Below are 24277 nucleotides of genomic sequence, written 5' to 3' on the forward strand. Positions count from 1 at the left end.
TATTCTGGCCTCCATTGCTCCTTCCACAGTTACTCCATTGTCTTCAGGTGTCCCTTAAAAGTTATATATTTGATTGATAGCATGTAATCTCAAGCATGTAGTATGCTACACAATAACTGCATGTATTAGCAATCTCAGGCTGAGAGCGCCAACCCAAATTGACCACTAAGAAAGAAGAGGAAACTATCAGTTTGACTGAGGGAATCCCAAGGATTTCAGTAGAGATATTGATATGGATATGGATATCGATTACATATACATATACATATACATATACATATACATATACATATACATATACATATACATATACAGGTAAAGGGACCCCTGACCATTTGGTCCAGTCGTGACCGACTCTGGGGTTGTGGCGCTCATCTCGCTTTACTGGCCGAGGGAGCCGGCGTACAGCTTCCGGGTCATGTGGCCAGCATGACTAAGCCACTTCTGCTGAACCAGAGCAGCGCACGGAAACGCCGTTTACCTTCCTGCCGGAGTGGTGCCTATTTATCTACTTGCACTTTGACGTGCTTTCGAACTGCTAGGTGGGCAGGAGCTGGGACCAAGCAATGGGAGCTCACCCCGTCATGGGGATTCGAACCGCCAACCTTCTGATCGGCAAGTCCTAGGTTCTGTGGTTTAACCCACAGCGCCACTCGCGTCCCTTGATGATGGAATAGGACGTTTCTATTTTCATTGGAGAAATGTTGGAGGGTATACACATAACAATCCATCTTATAATGAAGTTTCACTTATTTTGTTTGTCAATTAGCATACCTCAGACTTTTCAGAGTGAGACATGTTCACAGTGCAGCAAGCTTTTGGGTTCCACAGAATCTTTCAGGCAGGAGTAGAGAGGGTGAAGAGAAGCAAGTCTAAAATATAAATACAGTGGTACCTTGGGTTAAGTACTTAATTCGTTCCGGAGGTCCGTTCTTAACCTGAAACTGTTCTTAACCTGAAGCACCACTTTAGCTAATGGGGCCTCCTGCTGCTGCCGCGCCGCTGGAGCCCAATTTCTGTTCTTATCCTGAAGCAAAGTTCTTAACCTGAAGCACGATTTCTGGGTTAACGGAGTGTGTAACCTGAAGCGTATGTAACTCGAGGTACCACTGTATTTCCGATCTGCAGCTTACAGTTCCCTGGTCAGAGACGTGATTATGATGATCTCAATCTGAAGTTAGGAAGGCTTTGTGGACCCCTTGTGAGGTGCTCTCTGGGCTCAGGTTGATCTGCTAAGTTTTATTTTAAGCAAAATATCCTCAGCAAAAGCTCCAGGACATCTGTGCCAAGTCTGTTCGCAATTTATTTCCTCGTATCTCCGAATGGCACATGGCAAGCAGGCAGAGTTATGTCACGGGGAGCTTGGCTTCTGCCTGTTGAGCTGCCAAGGGATGACCAGCTCGGGGTACTAATTGGCCTCCTCAGACTCTAAAGATGTTCTGACTTCAGTGGGTGTGTTTGCGGCAAGTAAGTAATATGCACAAGCTGTTTTCACCGAGGGCTTGGATCCAGCTGCCATGACCTCAGCAAACAGCATCAAAGGTGCTGACAGGCCTGGACTTCCTCCAGGATACGATCTGTTCCAGATGTGGGGAGGGAGACTCCTGCTTGCCCACAGTCCAAGGAAAATGGGTCTCTTTCTGTGAAAGCACAGCGCTCTGGGTGATGAGGGTGGGAGCCATCTTGCTGGGTGGTTTCTGTCTCATAAATCGCACAAGGACGTGAGGGGAGGGAGGGAGAGGGAATTGGCAGCAAAGCTTGGAGGGAGCTGCAGTCTCTGGCCAGGAAGAACTCTGGGCAGAGCTCGGTTCTGCCTGCTTCTCTTCCTGAGTTTATCCAGAAAACCACTTCATCCTAAACGGCTGCATTTTCTTCTAACTCAGAAAGGTTCGAGATGGGCCCAGCTGGGGGCTACAGGCCAAGGGGACGGAGTTGTACCTGGGTCTGTGAAACTGAGGTTCAAGTCTTGCCTCCGCAACAGATTTGCCGTGCCGCACCAGAGCACGTCCTACTATTGGCCTCAGTTCCTCATCTGTGAAATGGGTGTATGTGTGTGGTGGGGGGTGTTGCTCAGAGGTAGAAGGTGGCGCAATGGCTCGGTGCATCTGGCTGTTAAGCAGAAGGTTGGCGGTTCGAGCCCACCCAGGGGCACCCTACCTGCCCGCAGACTGTCTCGCCAGAGTGGTGCATGCTCTGGTTATCTCCTTCTTGGACTACTGCAATGTGCTTTACGTGGGGCTACCTTTGAGCCGGAAACTACAACTAATCCAGAATGTGGCAGCTAGACTGGTGACTGGGAGCGGCCACCGAGACCATATATCACCGGTCTTGAAAGATCTATACTGGCTCCCAGTATGTTTCTGAGCACAATTCAAAGTGTTGGTGCTGACCTTTAAAGCCCTAAATGGCCTCGGTCCAGTAGATCTGAAGGAGCGTCTCCATCCCCATCATTCTGCCCGGACACTGAGGTCCAGGGCTGAGGGCCTTCTGGCGGTTCCCTCGCTATGAGAAGCAAAGTTAGAGGGAACCAGGGAGAGGGCTTTCTCGGTAGTGGCACCTGCCCTGTGGAACGCCCTCCCATCAGATGTCAAAGAGAAATATAACTACCAAACTTTTAGAAGACATCTGAAGGCAGCCCTGTTTAGGGAAGCTTTTAATGTTTAATAGGTTATTGTAATTTAGTGTTTTGTTTTGTTTTGTTTTGTTGGAAGCCGCCCAGAGTGGCTGGGGAAACCCAGCCAGATGGGCAGGGTATAAATAAATTATTATTATTATTATTATTATTATTATTATTATTATTATTATTATTATTATTATTATTCCTGCATTGCACTAGATGGGTTGGGCTAGGTGATATGATTCTATGAAAAGAGTTAACACCACAACACACTTTGCAGTTTTAAAAAGTGATGGCCAGAAGGCTGCATCTGGTGGGCGTGGGGCAAATAAACATGGAGTTCGGGCCTGAGTCACAGCATTATTCACCGATTTGTGCCCACCCTATTCCCAATGGTTTAGATCCAGTAGCAACGTTAGAAACAAGTAAGCAAAACTCTCTGAACACTTAAAACATAAGCAAGCAACACCAGTAACAGGATTCTAATTTTCTCATCCACTGGGTGTTCGCTGGATGTTTTTCCGGGTTGAAACCCTTTCAGTGTTTTTTGACTCCAGCCATGGTGGTCCTTTCCTCACTGTGCAATTTTGAGATGAGGAGAGCTATCGACACAACCGTCAAAAGGTACCTGGTCTGACACGGCAGAGTTCTTTGTTTTCCCTGGTTCTTCTCCAAGCTAATAGCAAAAGAGCCCTCCACAGACCCTGGGGAGTTGGACAACTACTGCTCAGCCTCTAATACTCGCTGTAGGCACCATTGGGGGGGAAACAGAGTATCTGGACCCATTCCAGCCCAGGTTCAGGAAATCAGCCCTGAGTGCTCACTAGAAGGACAGATCGTGAAGCTGAGGCTCCAATACTTTGGCCACCTCATGAGAAGAGAAGACTCCCTGGAAAAGACCCTGATGTTGGGAAAGATGGAGGGCACAAGGAGAAGGGGACACCGGAGAGCGAGATGGTTGGACAGTGTTCTTGAAGCTACCAAAATGAGTTTGACTAAACTGCGGGAGGCAGTGGAAGACAGGAGGGCCTGGCGTGCTCTGGTCCATGGGGTCACAAAGAGTCGGACACGACTAAACGACTAAACAACAACAACCCCTGACAGATGACTTCCTTTAGAGACGGGAGGAGTCAGTGAAACTGCATTCAGGGCCAGCCCGCCGATGAGGCAAGGGGACGTGACTGCCTCAGGCGGCAGGATCCACAGGGTCAGCAGACCCTGATGTAGATGTTTATCTACATTATCTATTTATGATCCTTAAGATCCTTATTTATACCTTCACTCATCTCATCTTCCCCGGTGGCGAGAAGGGAGAGAACCATTTTGTGGTTTGCCTCAGGTACCAAAAAGTCCTGGGCTGGTCCTGACCATACTTCTGTCTCTTCACCGCCCAGCAATCAGCTAAAGGGACACAGTTACTTTTACCACGACCTGATTATTATGGGCTTGTGGGAACAAGGAGGCAGGCTTTTTCACTAGTGGCACCAGTGTTGTGGAATGCCCTCCCTGCCGAAATAAGAGAGTCCCCACCAGACTCCTGAAGGGAAACCTGGTTTTTAAAAAAATGTTTTAATTATTCTGCTTTTTAGTTGTTTGTATTATTGTATATTTTAATTAAGGCTGTTTTAATGCCCCAGTGGAACTGTTAGTGCGCATTTCAGCTATGTCTTGATTTTATAGCTGTAAACCACTTAGGAACATACCGTAGTTTTGCTCCATAAGACGCACTTTTTTCTTCCTAAAAAGTAAAGGGGAATGTCTGTGCGTCTTATGGAGTGAATGCATGGTCCCTGGAGCTGAATTGCCCAGGGGCGAAAAGCAGATCATGCTTAAAAAAAAGGGGGGGGACGTGGGTGTTGAAACAAAGCCACTGATCAGCAAGCGATCGGGAGCGAGATAAGGGACGCTAGCAATAAAGGAGGCTGCCTGGAAGGGGGGAGGTAAAGACAGCAAACTTGCAAGGAGAGGAGACAGGAAGACTAAAGCAATCAGGAGAGAAATTAGTAGAAAAGGAGGAGCAAAAAACCTAAGACACTAAGGCAAACAAGAGGGAAGGGAGTGTTGAAAGGAAGCAGCTGATCGGCGAACGATTGGGGAGAGAGATAAGGGACGCCACAATGGCACAAAAACGTGGTTACAAAGCACGGATCCACATGGATCCTCAGGATTTTTGCATTGGGCTACCCCAAACTCACCGTCAAATCACATGTCTGTGGCCACAGCATGAACCACAAAAATCATACATACACTGTTTCGTTCAGAATATTTTTTTCTTGTTTTCCTCCTCTGAAAACTAGGTGCGTCTTATGGTCAGGTGCATCTTATGGAGCAAAAAATACAGTATTTAGGCATATTAGATAAAGGGAACCCCTCACAGTCAAATCCAGTCGCAAATGACTCTGGGGTTGCGGCACTCATCTTGCTTTACAGGCTGAGGGAGCCGGCGTTTGTCCGCTCTGCAGACGGTTTTTCCGGGTCATGTGGCCAGCATGACTAAGCCGCTTCTGGCGCAACGGAACACCAACACCAGAGCAGCGCATGGAAACGCCATTTACCTTCCCGTCAGAGCAGTACCTATTATCTACTTGCACTTTTGGGCATGCTTTCGACCTGCTAGGTTGGCAGGAGCTGGGACCGAGCAACGGGAGCTCACCCCGTCACGGGTATTCGAACCACCGACCTTTTGATCGGCAACCTCTAGGCTCTGTGGTTTAGACCATCCTTGGGCATATTAGTGGGATATAAATTAATATATAATAACAACAGCTCCCATCACCTCCAACCAGCATGCTAGCTATGGCTGCTGGAAGTTGCAGTCCAAAAACATCTGGAAAACTCCAGTTTGATACGGGAAGTTCACAAAGTTTCGCTGAATAACTTCTGTGTGTTGCTGTTTGCAGATGGGGAAGCGTCCAGAAGCCAGAACGGAGTTTCATAGCTGGGCATCAAAGAGGGGATTTTAGCAGGTGTGGCAAAGTGCCATGCAGCAGGCACCTTCTGGGAAACCCAGGATGAAAAGCGCAGAAGCTCTGTCCTGTTTGGCGGCTGGCTGCCCTGCACCCAAGGCCAGGGCTAGGGTTTCTGGTCGAGGTCAGGCCAAGTCATTTTGTTGCCTGAGGCAAAGGAGAAGAGCCACGCCCCCAATCTTACCTGAGAAGCCGGCAGGATTGGCAGCTATATCTTGCTTCTTCAGCCCTGGCAAGGAGAACAGGGGGCTAAGCTTAGTGGGGAGGGTGCAGGGCAGGCTGTGTGGCACACAGCTCTGCCATCCAACAGACTTGGGGAGGCTGAGGTGTCTGCCAATGCCCTACCCTAGCAGCTAATGCCTGAGGTAGACTCCTCATTCCACCGATTGCTAAAAGCCTGCCCTGTTTTCAGGGGCGCCGACTTATAAAAAATATTGGGGGGGCCCATACCGGGGTCCATACTGGCGGCAGGATGGCAGTGGTGCTTTTGCATGCAAGAATCGGCCTGCCCTCCCCAGGCTTCGCGCCGGGAGGCAGCCACCCCCTCCTACCAACGTCACCTTAGCCGAACCCAGAAAAAAAGCCCCGCTCCGGCGGCGGGAACTCCCATCCCCTCCATTCTCCCCTCACCCCGGTCCCTCGCCGGCGACGAATACGCCGTTCCTCGGCCCCGTGGCTCCATTCCTTTCTAAAGTCCCGCCGCTGGGGGTCTTCCTCTGACTGACCGACCTGCCCGCCCCTTCTCAGGAGCTCCCGGTCACTTTGGGAGGCGCGCGCCGGAGTCCCCTGCGCGGTTTTTGGCAAGGTGCCTAATAATTTTCTTAAATTATTGGGGGGGCAGAGCCCCCCAAACGAATTTTTGAGGGGGCTCGGGCCCCCTCAGGCCCCATGGAGTCGGCGCCTATGCCTGTTTTTGTTCTGGTTGTCAGTCTTGCGTGCCTTCCAGTGTTGCCCAAAGAGGACGATGCCTCTGAGCATGCACAGAGCTGGTTTCCCCTCACCCTGAAGCAGTAATTTGTGACACCTTTTGGGAGGCGGGGCAACTTAGAGAATGCGCATTTCAGGCAGTCCACCACCGTATCTCCAAAGCTCATTGCTCTCTGTTCCAAATAATCCTAGAAATTGTAGTTTGCTTGTTTGTTTTGGATCATGCTTCATGCGTGTGGGGCCTATTCCACAAAACCTGATGCAGCAATAAATTTGCTAATCTTTAAAGTGCCACCAGATTGCTGCTTCTGGTGATAACAGTGACCTATTATAGGGTGGCGCTGAGAGCCAGGGCAAAGGCAAGGGTCGTGGGCATATGAAGCACACTCCAAGCGGTCACTTTCCCTTGGAGCAAGTGCTTTGTAGCTGTACACACCCTCGTGCCATAGCATTTAAGTAAATTGGCAGCTACAATCTGCACTGTTGTTAAACACAGGTTGGCATCTTTACAAAATAGTGTGCATTGGTGCGATATACTCCCCTTCCCCTCAGCATTTCCCAAGTGATGGTATAATAATAATAATAATAATAATACTTATTGTTATTGTTTGTTTGTTTGTTTGTTTGTTTGTTTATTATACCTTACCCACCTGGCTGGGTTTCCCCAGCCACTCGAGGCAGCTGCCAAAAGAATATTAAAAACAAGATAAAACATCAAACATGAAAAACCTCCGTAAACAGGGCTGCCTTCAGATGTCTTCTAAAAATCAGATAGTTGTTTATTTCCTTGACATCTGATGGGAGGGTGTTCCACAGGGCGGGCGCCACCACTGAGAAGGCCCTCTGCCTGATTCCCTGCAACCTCACTTACGCAGTGAGGGAACTGCCAGAAGGCCCTCGGAGGAGGACTTCAGTGTCTGGGCTGAACGATGGGGATGGAGACGCTCCTTCAGGTATACTGGGCTGAGGCCCTTTAGGGCTTTAAAGGTCAGCACCAACACTTTGAATTGTGTTTGGAAACATACTGGGAGCCAATGTAGGTCTTTCAAGACCGGTGTTATATGGTCTCGGCGACCACTCCCAGTCACCGGTCTGGCTGCCGCATTCTGGATTAGTTGTAATTTCCGGGTCATCTTCAAAGGTAGAACGCATTGCAGTAGAGCGCATTGCAGTAGTCCAAGCGAGAGATAGTCCAAGTGGCAGAAGTGATGTCCCTCCCCAGTGAGGTCCACTGGGTGCTTTTACAGGCATCTGTTATGCAGCAGGCCATGGGTAGGCAAACTAAGGCCCAGGGGCCGGATCCAGCCCCATCACCTTCTAAATCTGGCCCACAGACGGTCCGGGAATCAGTGTGTTTTTACATGAGTAGAATTTGTGCTTTTATTTAAAATGCATCTCTGGGTTATTTGTGGGGCATAAAAATTCAGGTTTTTTTTCCTTTCCAAAATATAGCCCGGCCCTCCTTCAGAGGGAGCTGCCCACTAACGGTGTCTCAGTCTTGTACAGTGTGCACACGATGCATGCGCAATGAGATTGGAACTGTGCATGTAGGACCGGCAGTGATTTCTGCAACTGACTTCATTTCACGCTTGTAACAATATTATGTCCGTTATGTCCAAATGTGGCATCCAACAGGCTGCCCTAGCAAGGATGTGGTGAAGAGTAAAAAGCTGAGAGTGTGCAAACCACACTCTGTGCGCTTTCAGAACACAGGCAACCTCTGCGGACAACCTCTTCCCCTGTGTGGTGATCCAGGAGGGACGAGAGCACAGAGTGTGTAAGTGCTTTGAGTCACATAAGGTCACACAGTGACAACATTTGGTGTCTGCTTGATGTTTGCACGAGGCAAGTTTAGATGGAGTGAGAGAGACGCCTAATTTTAATCTTCTTCTTTGGCGATCACTCGTGTCCGAGTAAGATTGTCTTCCATAAACATGGTTTTAACAGCGAGTTCGTAAGCGACTGTGGAGGCCAATTCTGGATCCATACATTCTCCCACAGTGGGGACATAGGTTTCTGGCCAGGAGTCGATCACAGTGAGGGTTTGCCAAATGTGCCTTCCTCTTAGCTCGTTTCTCCCTTTCGCCCTGAGTTTGAGCGTCTTTAAAGCCTGTTATGTACTGAGTTGAATAGGATCCAAAAGGCAGCAATCTGATTGGTCCTAGAAAAATAGGATTCAGAATGCAGCAGTCTGATTGGTCCTAGAACAATAGGGTCCAGAATGCAGCAGTCTGATCGGTCCACAGGAGCCACCCAATCCAGCTCCAGGTGGAAGTGAATCCGCAACCTGATTGGCCTACAGGTGAATCCCAGAATTAGCAAATCACGTGGGGCCCATTGTGTAAATAATGTATATAAAGCAGACATTCTGGGGGAACTTTCATTCCTCCTCACCACTATGAGCTGAATAAAGAGCATGAAATCCACTCTCCAAGTATATTTCAAAGCCCATGACACCTTTGGTAAAGGCTGTTCTCCCACTGGGGTGCTCACAGGCCAGTGTTTCCCAGTTGTTGGTGTTTATACTACATTTTTAAAGATTTGCCTTGAGAGAGTCTTTAAACCTCTTTGGTGACCACCAGCATTACGCTTTCCATTTTTAAGTTCAGAATAGAGTAGTTGCTTTGGAAGACGATAATCGGGCATCCGAACAACATGACCAGTTCCACAAAGTTGTCATAAGGGCAATATTAGCACAAAGAAAGCAGAGACGCAGAGTGAGCGGCAAAGGACTTTCTTTAATGCAGCCCGTATTTTTCTCTCCACAGCGGATGACCACTCCCTGCACATCCGTGAGGTGTCCCTTAACCTTCCACCTCTGGGCTGAGTGAACAAAGAGAGGGAAATCAGTTGGCCAAGAGAGGCCACTGCCACTTGCCATCTGCAGTTTGTTAAGGGTGGCACCACAGCACCCATAAAATAGTTCAGACCCTATGATGAGTGTCACAAACATCTGCCTGAATGTAAGTTATGAATGTGAAGTCTATGAGCATTAACATCCACACCACACAGACTAGTTACTCTATTGTGTACACGGAACACCGTGAAAGCCACCAGTGCCCAAGCGTTGCTCTAATTGAGCATCGACCTCCCCCCATCTCTCTTTCTGACTTCCAAACATAATTACTTTACCACATGGTATTCAACACCTATAAAACTGGCCAAAATGTATACATCTATAAAACATCTGTTGGAGATGGCACTATGAGCCACGTGTGGCGGAACTGCCAAAAAATCAGGGATTTTTGGGAAACAATATATAATGAACTTTAAAAAAAGTTTAAAAGTTATTTCCCTAAGAAGCCTTGAGCCTTCCTGCTAGGCATAATGAGCAATGGAATTCCAGAAAGGGTAAGGAAAATTTTAATGTACGCAATAGCCACAGCAAGGATTTTAATTGCTAAGGTATAGAAATGAGATTCTACTCCCTCAAAATTAGACTGGCAGAATAAAACATTAGAATATGCAGAGCTAGCAAGATTGACAGCCAGATTCCGAGACCACACAGATCAAATATTTAATAGAGTGTGGAATATTTACAGAGAATATTTAAAAGAACATTGTAAAAATCTCAATTCTTTGGCAGGCCTGGATTGATTTCTGCATGAAATAAGATAACTTTACAAAATTAACGCAATCGAACAACCTAGGAGAGATAAAGTTTAGTGTGCAGTTGTTATGTAATTTAGAAATCACAATGGGGGGATTGGAAGTTATGTTAGAATTCGTGACGTGTGAACTCAATCGTTTCTCCTTTTTGTAACGAGTGTTGATCTTGGATTGCCTTTTGTTGATTGTTGCGTATTGTTTTGCATTTGTTTTGTTTTTAAAACCAATAAAGCATTTAATCAAATAATAATAATAATAATAAACTTGCAGTTTTCCTTTTCTGCAATCTTCCCTGTCGCTATAATTTGAAGCAACTTTGTGCATTGCGTTGGTTCCTGTCATCTTGCAAACCCTCGTCCAAGCGTGAGTCAGATGAGTTGCACAGATGTGCCGAGTTGCCCCCGGGGCTGCTTGTCCCCTGTCTGATTTTGCACGCGAGAGACACACAGAGAGAGACAGTGTCTCGCTTCCAGAGGCGTTCCCCTCTCTTCCCTCTGCCCTGGCTACCCATTTCAAGCTGCCTCTTTGATTTCACAACCCAGCAGACAGAAACAACTCGGAAATTGCCAATCCAAAGGCCGGCTGGGCCTTGTAAAAGTTGGAAGGGCTGCGGAGGAGAACGTTCCTCTGCTGCCAGGCAGGGTGACCCGAGGTGGCTGCCCCGAGGTTACAGGGGTCCCGGTGCCTCCGAATGGGTGTGGGAGCAAGGGAGGAGAACTGAGCCTCACTGAAGCAAAGCCCCTGGGAGCCAGGCTTGCTCCTGGATCTCATTTTTCACATGTCGGCTGCACTCTCAACCACCAGCCCTGTCAGAGGAAAGGAGGCGCTTCCTGTTATTCCGATTCAAATCTCAAGCTGGTCAGGAGGAAACAGGCAGCTGTGCTGAGAGTGGCAGGGAGTACCAAGATGGATGGCCGGTGCCTGCCCTTGCTGCTGCTTCTGGTGGTCTTTACAGGTGAGTAGCACTTCAGGGTGGCCGTTGGGTGGGAAGCAGAAAGCTTCTGCTCAGCAGCTGAGAGGGGCTTGGGTTCTCAGAGCTGTGGAGAACAGAGATAATCTCCACCCTCAACAGGTTGTCCACCGCAGGGAGATGGGTATCCCTTCTGAGAGTCTCCGCAGGTCAGCTAGAGTTCTCAGAGTCTTTGTCTCAGATCCTGCTTTTTGTCTGAATTGGAATTCTTAGCTCTTGTCCCGGCTCTGAGGTAGCTTCTAGACTCTCTGCGTAGACACAGACTCACCCTTGTTTCTTACTCAGGCATGATTTGTCCTGCTTCCACGCTGTCTTCCAGTGCTTTTTCTGGCCAGGTTCATCGCAGTCTCAGTAGGGCTAGTCAAAAGTAATATTATGTCCCAGAGATCTAGGCAGTGCTTTTTTTCTGGGGGGGACACAGGGGTACACATATCCCTAAACATTTTGTAAATCTAAGTTTGGCCTCATTGAGGGGCAGTATTTCAATATGAGTAGGAAAATGAGAGTACCCCTAAACATTTTTTTAAGAAGGAAAAAAACCCACTGGATCTAGATAAACCCCCACTGTCATTTTCTTCCCCTCTCACTCCAGCTTTGCTGGCATTTCTGACTCCCCAAATACTCAGCCCAGCCACATTTTCAGGTACAGGAGCTTTGGGAGAATTTGCCTTTCTCTGAGGCAGGAGGCAATTTCTTTCTGTGTTATTAAATATTTGGGCGACTTCCTCCGTTTTCCAAGTTGAGGCTTACAGCGACTTCTCTAGGGAAACAGCACTCCTCTGGTGAACTGTTTTTTGCAGGGCTATCTCACCTCTGTGGATTTATTATTTCTTACATTTACTGGTATATCTTGCCTTTCCTCCAAGAAGCTGAAGGCAATGTGCATGGTTGTCCTCTCTCCCTGCATCTCAGCTTCATAACTAGGACTGGGGGATAAATTGATATGCAGTGGTACCTCGGGTTACATACGCTTCAGGTTACATACGCATCAGGATGAGGACAGAAATCGGGCTCCGGTGGCGCGACAGCAGCAGGAGGCCCCATTAGCTAAAGTGGTGCTTCAGGTTAAGAACAGTTTCAGGTTAAGAACGGACCTCCGGAACGAATTAAGTACTTAACCGAGGTACCACTGTATCGTCCCAAATCGGTTTCAAGTCCATATCATGATATTGCCTTCATAATTTTTGACCTGGCAATATGTTGCAAATCATGGTGTGTGTGTGTGTGTGTGTGTGTGTGTGTGTGTGTGTGTGTGTGTGCCATGCAAATGTCACAATGCGGGGGAAACCACGAAGCCAGCCAATGCCTCTACATAGCTCCACCCTTATTTTAGACATTGTAATATATCAGTACAGTGGTACCTCTGGTTGTGAACGGGATCCGTTCTAGAGGCCCATCCGCAACCTGAAAAGAATGCAACCCACGTTTGCGCGTGCACAGGTTGCGATTTGCCACTTCTGCGCAATGCGCATGATGTCATTTTGCACGTCTATTCATGCGCGAGTGACGAAACCCGGAAGTAACCCTTTCCGGTACTTCCGAGTCGCCACGGACGCAACCTGAAAACGCGCAACCTGAAGCAAACATAACATGAGGTATGACTGTATACAGTGGTACCTCAGGTTACAAACCCCTCAGGTTACAAACACTTTGGGTTAGAGACTCAAAGTTAGAGACTTAACCCGGAAGTAGTACCTCGGGTTAAGAACTTTACCTCAGGATGAGAACAAAAATCACGTGGCGGTGGTGCGGCAGTGGCAGGAGGCCCCATTAGCTAAAGTGGTGCCTCAGGCTAAGAACGGTTTCAGGTTAAGAACGGACCTCCGGAACGAATTAAGAACTTAACCAGAGGTACCACTGTATCACGAAGTTTAGCTGGTGATATATCGCGATGTTGAAAACCAGATTATCACCCAGCCCAACTCATAACAACCCTGTGAGGTAGATTAGACTGAAACATTGTGAGCAGCCCAGTATCACCCAGTGCGTATTATGATTGAGTGGAGACCTGAATCTTCCCAGTCCTTAATCAACAGCTCTAACCACTACACCATGCAGGCTTCCTTCAAGTGCCTTCATGGGGGCATTCCTGATGGGGGTTTCGCCTGCCTGCTGCAAGCCAGTTCAGCTTCAGGTGGGCACCGAACATTCCTAGAATTACAGCGCTGAAGGGGCCAGATCCCTTCTGTTGCCAGGTATGGCTGCCCACCCGATTTCTCTCAGAGATCAACTCATATGATCCAAACTACAGCGTGGCACAAGAGCAGGCGGAATACAGAAAGAGGTGCTTTGCAGAAAAAGTGACTATCAAGCAAATCTGCCCAGCATGGCACAAGAAAGTGATTCCAGCTATACGTCGCAAGGAAACGCAAGTACGCTCAAGCTCAAACAGAACCCGGTCGAGAAAATGTCGTCCCAGGTTGCGTACGTACTATGCCTTTAAAGGGCATTCAAACCACAGTCTTTCCCTCAAAGAATTCTGGGCACTGTAATCCCTGAGCTGCAATTCCCAGAAATCCCTGAACAAACTACAGGGCCCAGAATTCCTCAAAGGGCAAAAAAATGTGCTCAAGGGGCAAAAAAATGTGCAGTAAAGATATTGTGTGTACACGGCTACAGTCTCAAATGTGGCAGCTAGAAATTTGTTTATTTAGAAGCATTTGTATTGTTGCATACCAACCCAATAGGTGCAAGACCCCAGGGGTTCCAGGCACTTACCCAGGGCTCGGATTCCTTGGAATGAGGGACAGCGGAGACTGCAGTGTCTTTCTGATATATGGTTTATTTGCACATCTATACAACCTGAGCCTATGATGGAGAGGCTCACAGCATTAACACCCCAGAGGGTCTTGCTTCCCTCTTAGCCACAGCCTTGGATTCAAGCAGAAATCAGGCCTGGCTCTCACTCTCTGGCTTCTGCCAGAAGCCTGCTTCCATCCCTGCTCTGGCCTTTATTCTTCTCACTACCAGCCGGGTGAAAGAGGGGGCCCACCCATTTGCCCTCTGGCACAGAGCAGCTTCCTTTTTTATACCAATGCCTTTGGGACATTAACAATGGAATCAAAAATAATTATAGAATTGTAGAGTTGGAAGGGGCCACGAGGATCATCTATGTCAGGGGTGACCAACTCCCAGAAATCTCCACGAGACATTATCAAAAGCCTTTTTGGCATCAATTAAGACGAAGGCCGTCGCTTTCCCGGGTTCATGTCTAGATATTCTATGGCATCTATCACCAATCTCGTATTATCCCGCATCCTCCTCCCAGGAGGCTGCAATCTACCTTCAGAATTAAAAACTGGCAGCGATCTACCCCTGTTTTGGGTTAGCTCAGTTGTTGAGCTTTTTTTGGGAGGGGGTGTTAAATGCAAGGGACAAAGGGGTAAAGTCACTCACAAAAAGATTGCTGTGGATGAAAACAGCAGCACAGAGAAAGCTTTATCTTCCCTTTCAGCGATCAAACAACAATGGAGAGCAGGGCGAGGGGGCGGGGCAGGAGTCAGTTTTAGCAAAGTGAAGGAAGGGGAGCCAGAGATCAGCTGTGATCTACCAAAACCTTGCGGGGATCTACCAGTAGATCGCGATCGACCTGTTGGATATCCCTGATCTATGTCCAACTGCCTGCAATGCAGGAATATTTTTCCCAACGTGGGATTTGAACCAATGACTGTGAGAAGAGCCTCTCTTGTCCAGAGGTTGCATTATCATCAATTTACGATGGGGTGGAAGGTTCGCAGGCTATGAAGGACTTGCTCACAAATTTATCGACAGCTGCACGAATTATGATAGCCAGGAAGTGGAAGGGGCAAGCAGAATATAAAATGGAAGAATGGTATAAAGAGCTGTGGGAGATAGCTATTAATGACAAATTAACACATGACATTAAGGTAAGACAGGGAATATGCAGGACAAATGATTTCGAGGAGATATGGAGGGTGTTTGTAGAATCTGTACTGCTAAAATGGAAAGGGGTCAAACCATCGCAAGAGGTGTTGAAATTTTGGGAGTTTGGATAGTTATAATGGAATGGCCTCGGTGGTGGGGTGCACATTTTTATTCTTATTTATTTATGATTATTACTTTGTTATATACATATATATATATAGAGAGAGAGAGTCTCTTGCCGGATCCAGGAATTTTGAGGGACTCAGAAATATAGCCTAACACCCACCTCCTGCAAAACAAACAAACTCACAACTATATATTGATATTTCAAAAATCTCAGAGCGGTAGACATGGCTCAGTGTAAACACAACTCATTTACAGAGTCGCCACAGTTCACATTGATTTTTGTACACGATGCCCTGTCCCTGGCTGTAGCAGCTTCTTAAACTCCAGAGGAAGTAAGTGAAGGAGGAAACCTTCCTGTTCTAGCAGGCTACAAAGCATTGGCTAAGTACATGTTTATTGGGGTGGGGGGGGGAGAGCTTCAGGAAAGGGACATTTAGAAGGCAGGAAGGAGTGCTTAACTCTTTCCCACCTTGCCAATGCTGTGCTCCAAATGTCTAGCCTGCTTGCTGGAATACCAGACATGTTTGTCCTGAACCCAATTCCATTCCCTCAATGGTTCCAGAGCATAGCTGTCAGCTTACAGATTTGAAAATAAGGGACCAGCAGCCTCGAAAATAAGGGATCAGCAGCCAAAATAAGGGATTTTCCAAGCACAGGTATGTTCAACTTCTGAGCCCCTCCGAGCCAAAGGCAGAAAGCCCAGCCAGCAGTCAAACGAAGCCTCAAGCGGTGGTTCCCACAGCACAGCAACCTGGCAAAGGGGATGCAGCAAGGAAAACCACCGTCACCTCTCTGCTGGGAAGCGCTGAGCAAAGGCGAGTCCCCAGGCAACGCGGCCGATTTGATTGGCACAAGGCATGCAAGCTCCACCCCCCAGTCGTTCTTAGACTCCTTATTGGGTGAGCAACGCAGCCAAGCAACACAGTTGGAGCCTCCCTCCTCCCTGGCCAGCAGGGAGGGAGGGAGAGGAGCTGCTTCCTTTGAAACCCGGGAAATTTAAGGGACATCATCAATAAGGGACAGCAGCGGGACACGGCGCTGGGATAAGGGACTTTCCCGCCAAATAAGGGACGGTTGACAGCTATGTTCCAGAGGGACTGTTCCAAAATATCCACTTGTCCCCACTCTTCTTGCATTCCTTCTGCTCTCTCTGTCTCACCTGCAGTGGCCACCAGGCTCGATGCTCATAATGGGACCACAGAAGCTCCTGGCATTGCCAGCGTCTCTCTCGAAGGAAGACCAAACGCTACATTTCTGGGCCCCGAAATGAAGCTGAGCCTGGACGATGGTGAGATGATAGCAAAGCCGAGAAATTCTGATGCCTCTGAGTATGTACAGACTGCCTTTTCTTCCCTCTAGACACATCGTGACATGTCCTTTGTTATGAGGACGCTTTGGGTCAGAACATGGCTCCTTTAGTCCTCTTGTCTTAGAAAGGCCTTTCCTGAGGTGGGTGACCACCTCCACCTCTCCAGTTGGAGGGGCTTGTGGGAAACTGGGGCTTGTAGGAACTGGCGTCCACCAACATCTGGAAGGCCACAGGTTCCCCACTTCTGGCCTAAGTTTGAAAATGAGCTGCTGAGGTCACCTCTGCTTTCAGCGCCAATCCAAGAGTATCCCCAGGGTACAAACCTGACTGCTTACATCTCAAAGCAGAAAACATTGTTTGGCGCACCAAAACAGGGCCGGCCCACACATGAGGCAAGATGAGGCAACCGCCTCAGGAGGCAGGATTCACAGGGTCAGCACACCCCAATGTAGATCTTTATTCCCCCTTTGCTCCTAATGCATATGTTCACTCACATCTGATTCCATGGCAGGGAGGGAGATGGCATTTTGCGTTCACCTCAGGCGCCAAAATGTATTGGGCTGGCCCTGATCCACTCTTTCTCAGGGCCCCTGCATTCCCCAGAACTACTCCAACCTGAAACAACTGTCCCAGGCTGCAGTAAAAAAATTGGAACCTCACCTTTTTCCCCAGTGGTTCCCATTGAACGAACCTGTGCATAGCAGCCAAATCCTAGAGACTGAAGTCCCTTTGCCCCCATAAAATATTTGAGGGGGCTGGGGGCCCCCAAGTCAGTGGGCATTACCATTCAATTGGTGTGTGCGTGCCGCATCTTGTGACTGATTACGCGGAGTGTGGCTTACCTGTCCCCCAAATATTTTATTCAAGTTGGCACCCCAGAACCTGCGATTCGCTTTGGGAAACCCTGCAGCCATAACTGTTTCCATACACCTGCCATTGCGAGCCACTTTGAGAAGAGACAAGTGAAAATGTTGACTCAGTGCTGTCCTGAAAAATTGCTGTGCTATTTGATTTGATAGATAAACAGATGACTGCCTGGTTTTTTGAGGTCAGATCTGAGATGGGGGCGTCCTCCTTGCCTGTGCAATAGGCATGTGCCTCAGAAGGCAGAATGTTGGTTATATTCTCACTCGTTGGCCCATGTGCAGATTTCTTCACAATTCCTCCTTTCCACCGTTGGATTTCAGTATCACATGACACAGCCAGACCCCTGCTTCCTCCACCGCTACCTTTACCATGCTGCGTCACACACACAAAGGCATTACTCATTATGCTTTGCTTCCCCCCATCTAGTTTACAGTATCCTCGTGGCAGATTGCTGGAGAGACTTTGAGAAGCAGATGGCCAACATCACAGAGGAGCACTGGTGTGAGTGGATGCTCATTAGAAGGTAATGAAGAACGGAGCTTTTCCACTGGGTAAGGGGTGGTTGAGAGTGGTAAACAAAAGTTGTGCCAGTTTCTTTCGGGGGTCAAATAAGGAATATGAAATTCTGGAGTTACGACGTTCAGATGTTGACTCTGCCACAATTCATAAAGAAATTTTGAGATGTATCGATAACAGTCTTAAGGCCAAAATCAAATGTTACATGCTGTTTATCTGAACAGCAATGATGATGATGATGATGCTATTTAGACCGTAAACCACTGAGCCTCTTGGGCTTGCTGATCAGCAGGTTGGGGGTTCAAATCCCTGCAATGGGGTGAGCTCCCATTGCTCTGCCCCAGCTCCTGCCAACCTAGCAGTTTGAAAGCATGCCAGTGCAAGTAGATAAATAGGTACCGCTTTGGCGGGTAGGTAAATGGCTTTTCCGTGCACTCTGGTTTCCGTCACGGTGTCCCGTTGCGCCGAAAGCGGTTTAGTGGGCAGACATTCTACTATGAAGTTTTTAACAACAACTATTATTATTATTATTATTATTATTATTATTATTATTATTATTATTATTATTAATGCCCTGTCCATCTGGCTGTATTTCCCCAGTCACTCTGGGTGGCTCCCAACAGAACACCAGTAACAGTAATAAAAAAGCAACAACAACAAACATTAAAAGCTTCCCTAAACAGGGCTGCCTTCAGATATCTTCTAAAAGTCTGGTAGTTGTTTTTCTCTTTGACATCTGGTGGGAGAGCGCAGTGGCGTAGCATGGGTTGTCAGCACCCGGGGCAAGGCAAGTAATTTTTGCCCCCTAACCCTGAGTGAGCCAGGTAGGGGCAGAGAGCTGCGAGTGCGAGCGTGCCCCCCCCAGATGTTGCGCCCGGTGCGGCTGGCCCCCCTGCACCCCCCACGCTATGCCAGTGGGAGAGCGTTCCACATGGCAGGTGCCACTACCGAGAAGGCCCTGTGCCTGGTTCCCTGTAACTTGACTTCTCGCAATGAGGGAACCGCCAGAAGGCCCTTGGAGCTGGACCTCAGTGTCCAGGCTGAATGATGGGGATGGAGACGCTCCTTTGGGTATACTTTTATTGAGATTTTCATGACACATAACAGAAAAACAAACTAATCTACAATAAATAATAGAAAGGGAACTAAATGAAGAAGAAAAGAGAAAGAAAACTGCACCAGTCCTCTCTCACTGCGGCATCGTAACTTTTATCCCATGCAGAAACAGGTGACCCCTCCTAGCTCTCACCTGGGATCGTTCTTCTCCTCACAGCCTCTCACCTGTGAGGTCTCCCCTTCCCCGCCTTTCACACAGGATTCTTCCACCTGTGAAGGCAGACATTTTAATAGCCACTTAGAAAGGTTGTAAAGGTAAAGGGACCCCTGACCATTAGGTCCAGTCGTGGCTGACTCTGGGGTTGCGGCGCTCATCTCACTTTATTGGCTGAGGGAGCCGGTGTACAGTTTCCAGGTCATGTGGCCAGCAGGACTAAGCCGCTTCTGGAGAACCAGAGCAGCGCATGGAAACGCCGTTTACCTTCCCACCGGAGCGGTACCTATTTATCTACTTGCACTTTGACGTGCTTTCGAACTGCTAGGTTGGCAGGAGCAGGGACCGAGCAACGGGAGCTCATTCTGTCGCAGGGATTCGAACCACTGACCTTCTGATCGGCAAGTCCTAGGCTCTGTGGTTTAACCCACAGCACCACCCTTTAGAAAGGTTATAGTGCAAGGTTTCTTTCTGAGGGTTAAGAGCACAGCTTCCCCCAGTTTCTACTGTATCTAATGCTCCAAATCCTGAATTCCTCCCTCTGTTGATCAACTCCACAGGCCATACAATGAATTGCGGGAGTGCCTGGAAAAATGGGCAGAACGCCTGAAGTACGGTTACCCCAACACCTTGGCTCACAACTACATCACGTATGGCCACAGGATGTACTTCCTCAACTGCAGCGTGCGCAACGCCCTGCAGGACCCCCCGGATGACATTTTGCTGCCTCTGATCATCACCCCGATCTGCCTCATCCCTTTCCTGGTGACCCTGGTTGTTCTGAAGAGCAAGGATGGTGAAATGAAATTCTGAGTCCCCGGCCTTCGAGTATGCGACTGTGGTCCAGCAGCTTGCAACGCCGTCACAATCCTCCTCCCTTGCTTCCCATGGGATCGGGCCCTTCTACTCTGACACCACACCCTGGGATGTGCCAGGCTGAATCTGGAGACTTTGAAAAGGGAAAGTATTGGGGCATTTTACGAGTTGTTACTAAAGGGAAAAAACAGAAGGGAAAACCCCTGAACCTTTCGTCATTGAAGCAAACATCTGCAGCTGACTTAAGCAACTCTTCCCCCCTTTTTTTCTTTAGACCTTTATTGAAACTTAACATATATACATAATAACCAAAATCCCCAATGATTCCCTCACATAAAATATAATATCTAAATTACAACAGCTGCATAATTATACACCACCCACACACCCTCTTCTCCCCCCCACAGCAATTCGACTTCTTTATATTTCTTTCTGCCTTTTTCCCTTGCATTCTGTAATAAATTATTTTTGTTAAATTCTGATTTCCCCTTCCTTCTTTCTTTGTTTTGTTATTGCTTACATTTTTTATTCTAAGCCTATTAACACGTCATTTTTAGAACAATATTTTGACATATAATCTTCGAAATACTTCCACTCCATTCTTAACTTCCGATTCGATTGATATCTTATAATTGATGTTAATTTTGCCCATTCTATATACTCACTTAATTTACAAATCCACTCTTCCTTTGTTGGTATGTCCTGAGATTCTCATTTAGTAGCAATCACTACCCTGGCAGCTGTTGTTGCATATAAAAAGATTAATTTTTTTTCATATGTGGTATATCTTTGCCCACCAACCCTAACAGATAAGCTTCAGGATTTTTAATGGGGCCTAACTGTCTTAGCTTCTGGGAACTGTAGTGCCTACTGCTGAAAATCTTCAGTGAGAATGTCCTAGGTGCTTGACAGAATTGGTTTCCAGATGGTTTTCTCTGGTCATCTGCTGGGAAGTCTTTAGCTGTGATTCTGGATTTCAGGGGGTTGGACTAGATGACCCTTGGGGTCCCAACTCTACAATTCTGTGATAAACCATGACAGTTAAAAGATTATACAATAGATGTGAGCAGACCAAGTTAGGCCTCCTCCTTTTACGTAGCAAAGCTCCATACAGTCTCCTCCCCTCTCTGCTGCTCTCGAAGTGCTTGAAGTTTCTATTGACCCCATAAACCAATAAAGCTGTGTATTTACATACAAGATATGGGTTCAGGGTCCTTCTTCTCCCTCCCTTATTTATTAGATCGACACCGTTATAGCACTCCTACGGCAGCCGCAAGGCTCTATGCTCAGTGCAACCAAACCAGTCACACTCCCATAAATTTGCCTCTGCACGCCTAAAGCCAAAATCACATATAGTCTTTTTTATGCTTTATTGATTTTAAAAACAAAACAAAACAGTCAACAAAAACAATCCAAAATCGATCCATATTACAAAAAAAGATTTAGATTCATACATAACTAATTCCAACATGACTTCCAATCACCCCATTGTGGTTCCTAAATTCCATTTTCGACTGCGCACTTTCCTTTATCTCTCCTCAGTTATTTCAGTTGTACAGTGATACCTCAGGTTACATACGCTTCAGGTTACATACGCTTCAGGTTACATACGCTTCAGGTTACAGACTCCACTAACCCAGAAATAGTACCTCGGGTTAGGAACTTTGCTTCAGGATAAGAACAGAAATTGTGCTCCGGCGGCGCAGCAGCAGCAGGAGGCCCCATTAGCTAAATTGGTGCTTCAGGTTAAGAAAAGTTTCAGGTTAAGAATGGACCTCCAGAACGAATTAAGTACTTAACCCGAGGTACCACTGTATTGGTTTTGTGAAATACTCTTATTTCATGCAGAAGTCAATCCACAAAACCGCATATCGTCACAACACATTGGATTCAACGGCAGGTGGGATGGCTGAAGTCTTTTCCCCCCATGATGCCCACCCTCTTTTTTTATTTTATTTTTTGTCAAGTGTGTACAACTGAATGTACACATTAAATATGTGTATGTTGTGGACTCTATCATCTGTCTGTCTGTCTGTCTGTCTGTCTGTCTGTCTGTCTGTCTGTCTGTCTCTCTTTGTGTCCATCTGTCCACACACACACACACACACACACACACACAAAGTTGACAAAGTAAACCAGGAAGCTTTCTCCCTTCATCACCGCTAGCTATATTGCAAATGTTTCCACTCAGGGCCTCCATGTTCATATGCGCCTCTCAGTGTGTGCATAATAGGAGGGAGGAACGCACACATTGAAGCTGCCTTTCCAGACTCTCTGCTCCCTTTGTCTTCCAGCGGACGGGTGGTGTTTTCCTTCCTTCCTTCCTCACCGGGGCATGGAATCATATCGGCTTGTTTCACTGCCCGCCCCGACAGTATGGATGCTGAGGGAAATTGCACAATCAGCCGTGCGAGAAAAAGAAAACAACCACCACCGTGGAGAGAGGAGAGGAGATGGGTCATGATTCATCTCCCTCCCAATAGCACCCTGAAAGTATAAACAGTAACACCATACATTTAAAGCATCCTTCCTGGGAACTGTAGCTTGTTAAAGGTGATGGGAATTGTAGTTCTGTGAGGGCTTGTCACAGGAACCCCCCCCCGAATCATTCAGTTTGTACAAACTTCACACACACACACACTCACACACACACTCACTCACTCACTCACACTCACACACTACATATGCTACGCTTCTGTTATAAATTAATAGAAAATCAACCATACATTGGATCTGCACCGTTCCACTTTTATTTTACTCCATGAAGGAAGGACTACAAAATGGGGAAGGTTTGATACAGAGCAGCCATAATCCCTTCAGCATACCAGCACATACACAGGAGCCCTGCCCAGTTGCTATGCCAACCCTGATGGTCCTAGACAGAAGACCATCAAGGTCACAAAGAACTTGCATATGGGAGTGGATTCAGCATGGAGTGGAACAAAGGACAATGATCAGCTCTTCCCTCTGGGGGCAGGAAACTGCAAACTCCCCTTTGTCACCTGGAAAGTAATCATGGAGAGGGTGTTTTTAAGTTGGACAGGAAAATTGGCTTCCAGGTGGAAAAATCAAAATTAGAAACAGAATTGATAGAACCCAATACTAAGAACTTGTCAAGAATGTATAACTTGCTGTTGAAATGGAATACACAAGATGAAACAGTGAAATCAGCTATGATAAAGTGGGCACAAGATATTGGCCATAACATTATGTTTGCTGACTGGGAACAGTTGTGGAACACCGGTATGAAATTTACGGCATGTAATGCCTTAAAGGAAAATATTATGAAAATGATTTATAGGTGGTACATGACCCCAGTCAAGCTTGCAAAAATTTACCACTTGCCTGATAATAAATGTTGGAAGTGTAAAGAAACTGAAGGTACTTTTTTTCACCTTTGGTGGACATGCCCAAAGATTAAGGCTTTCTGGGAAATGATATATAAGGAAATGAAAAAGGTATTTAAATATACCTTCCTTAAGAAACCAGAGGCCTTTCTCCTGGGCATTGTCGGCCAACTGGTGCCAAAGAAAGACAGAACATTCTTTATGTATGCTACAACAGCAGCAAGAATACTCATTGCAAAGTATTGGAAGACGCAAGATCTACCCACCTTGGAAGAATGGCAGATGAAGGTGATTGACTATATGGGACTGGCAGAAATGACTGGCAGAATCCGGGACCAGGGGAAGGAGATGGCGGAAGAAGATTGGATGAAATTTAAGAACTATCTTAAGAAACAATGTAAAATCAATGAGTGCTAGAATGATGTGGTTTTTAGAAATTAAATGGAGTACAGCTGTAAAGATTAAGATAAAAGAAAAGAAAGGTTGATAATTGGATAAAATTAAGGGTGAGGATTTGCTGAATTAAATATTTGAAATGGGAACGCAGAAAGGGGAGGTATGAGGAGGTCGCTGAAGTAAGTTTTAAGAAGATAGGGTTTTGAAATTGTACTTGTTCTTTTTTTCTTTGTTTGTGTTTGTGTGTATTGTTTTGTTTGATATAATTTGTAAAATCTTAATAAACATTTAAAAAAAAAATCATGGAGAGGGTGAAAGGAGGAACCAGCCAGGTGACAAGATATTCAGGTTACCTCCACAACTCCTCCCTCAACCCCTCCTTTTTGTGATGTAGTTGTGATGTAGTCTTAGGGGTGTAGTTTGGGGGATTAGTAACTAATAAAAGTTGGGGTCTTCTTTTGTCCTCGGCTTCCATTTTGCTTCATCTTGTTGCGGGTGGGAGTCCTGTCACGACAGTATCCAATAAAGGCCAAGCCTACAAGGCTACTGTTTTGCTCCAAGTTATCCTGGTTGGTGTCTTTGTTTTTGTCCAAGGGAGCCCTCGGATTTCTCCATTAACAGGCTAAACTGCAGACCACACAATTATTTTCCCCCTC

General features: G+C 47.0%; 1 protein-coding gene across 1 annotated transcript; it reads left to right on the top strand.

Annotated features, from left to right (window-relative positions):
• Positions 1-10626: 10626 nt before the first annotated feature.
• RAMP2 (receptor activity modifying protein 2) lies at positions 10627-21075 on the top strand. Its single transcript, XM_081166970.1, has 4 exons — positions 10627-11074; positions 16266-16388; positions 17703-17799; positions 19623-21075. Exons 1-4 carry the CDS (start codon positions 11026-11028, stop codon positions 19873-19875), a joined length of 522 nt encoding a protein of 173 aa, XP_081023096.1. The 5' UTR covers positions 10627-11025; the 3' UTR covers positions 19876-21075.
• Positions 21076-24277: the final 3202 nt, after the last annotated feature.

Source organism: Podarcis bocagei, assembly GCF_964188305.1.
Source record: "Podarcis bocagei genome assembly, chromosome: 13".
Classification (NCBI taxonomy): domain Eukaryota; kingdom Metazoa; phylum Chordata; class Lepidosauria; order Squamata; family Lacertidae; genus Podarcis; species Podarcis bocagei.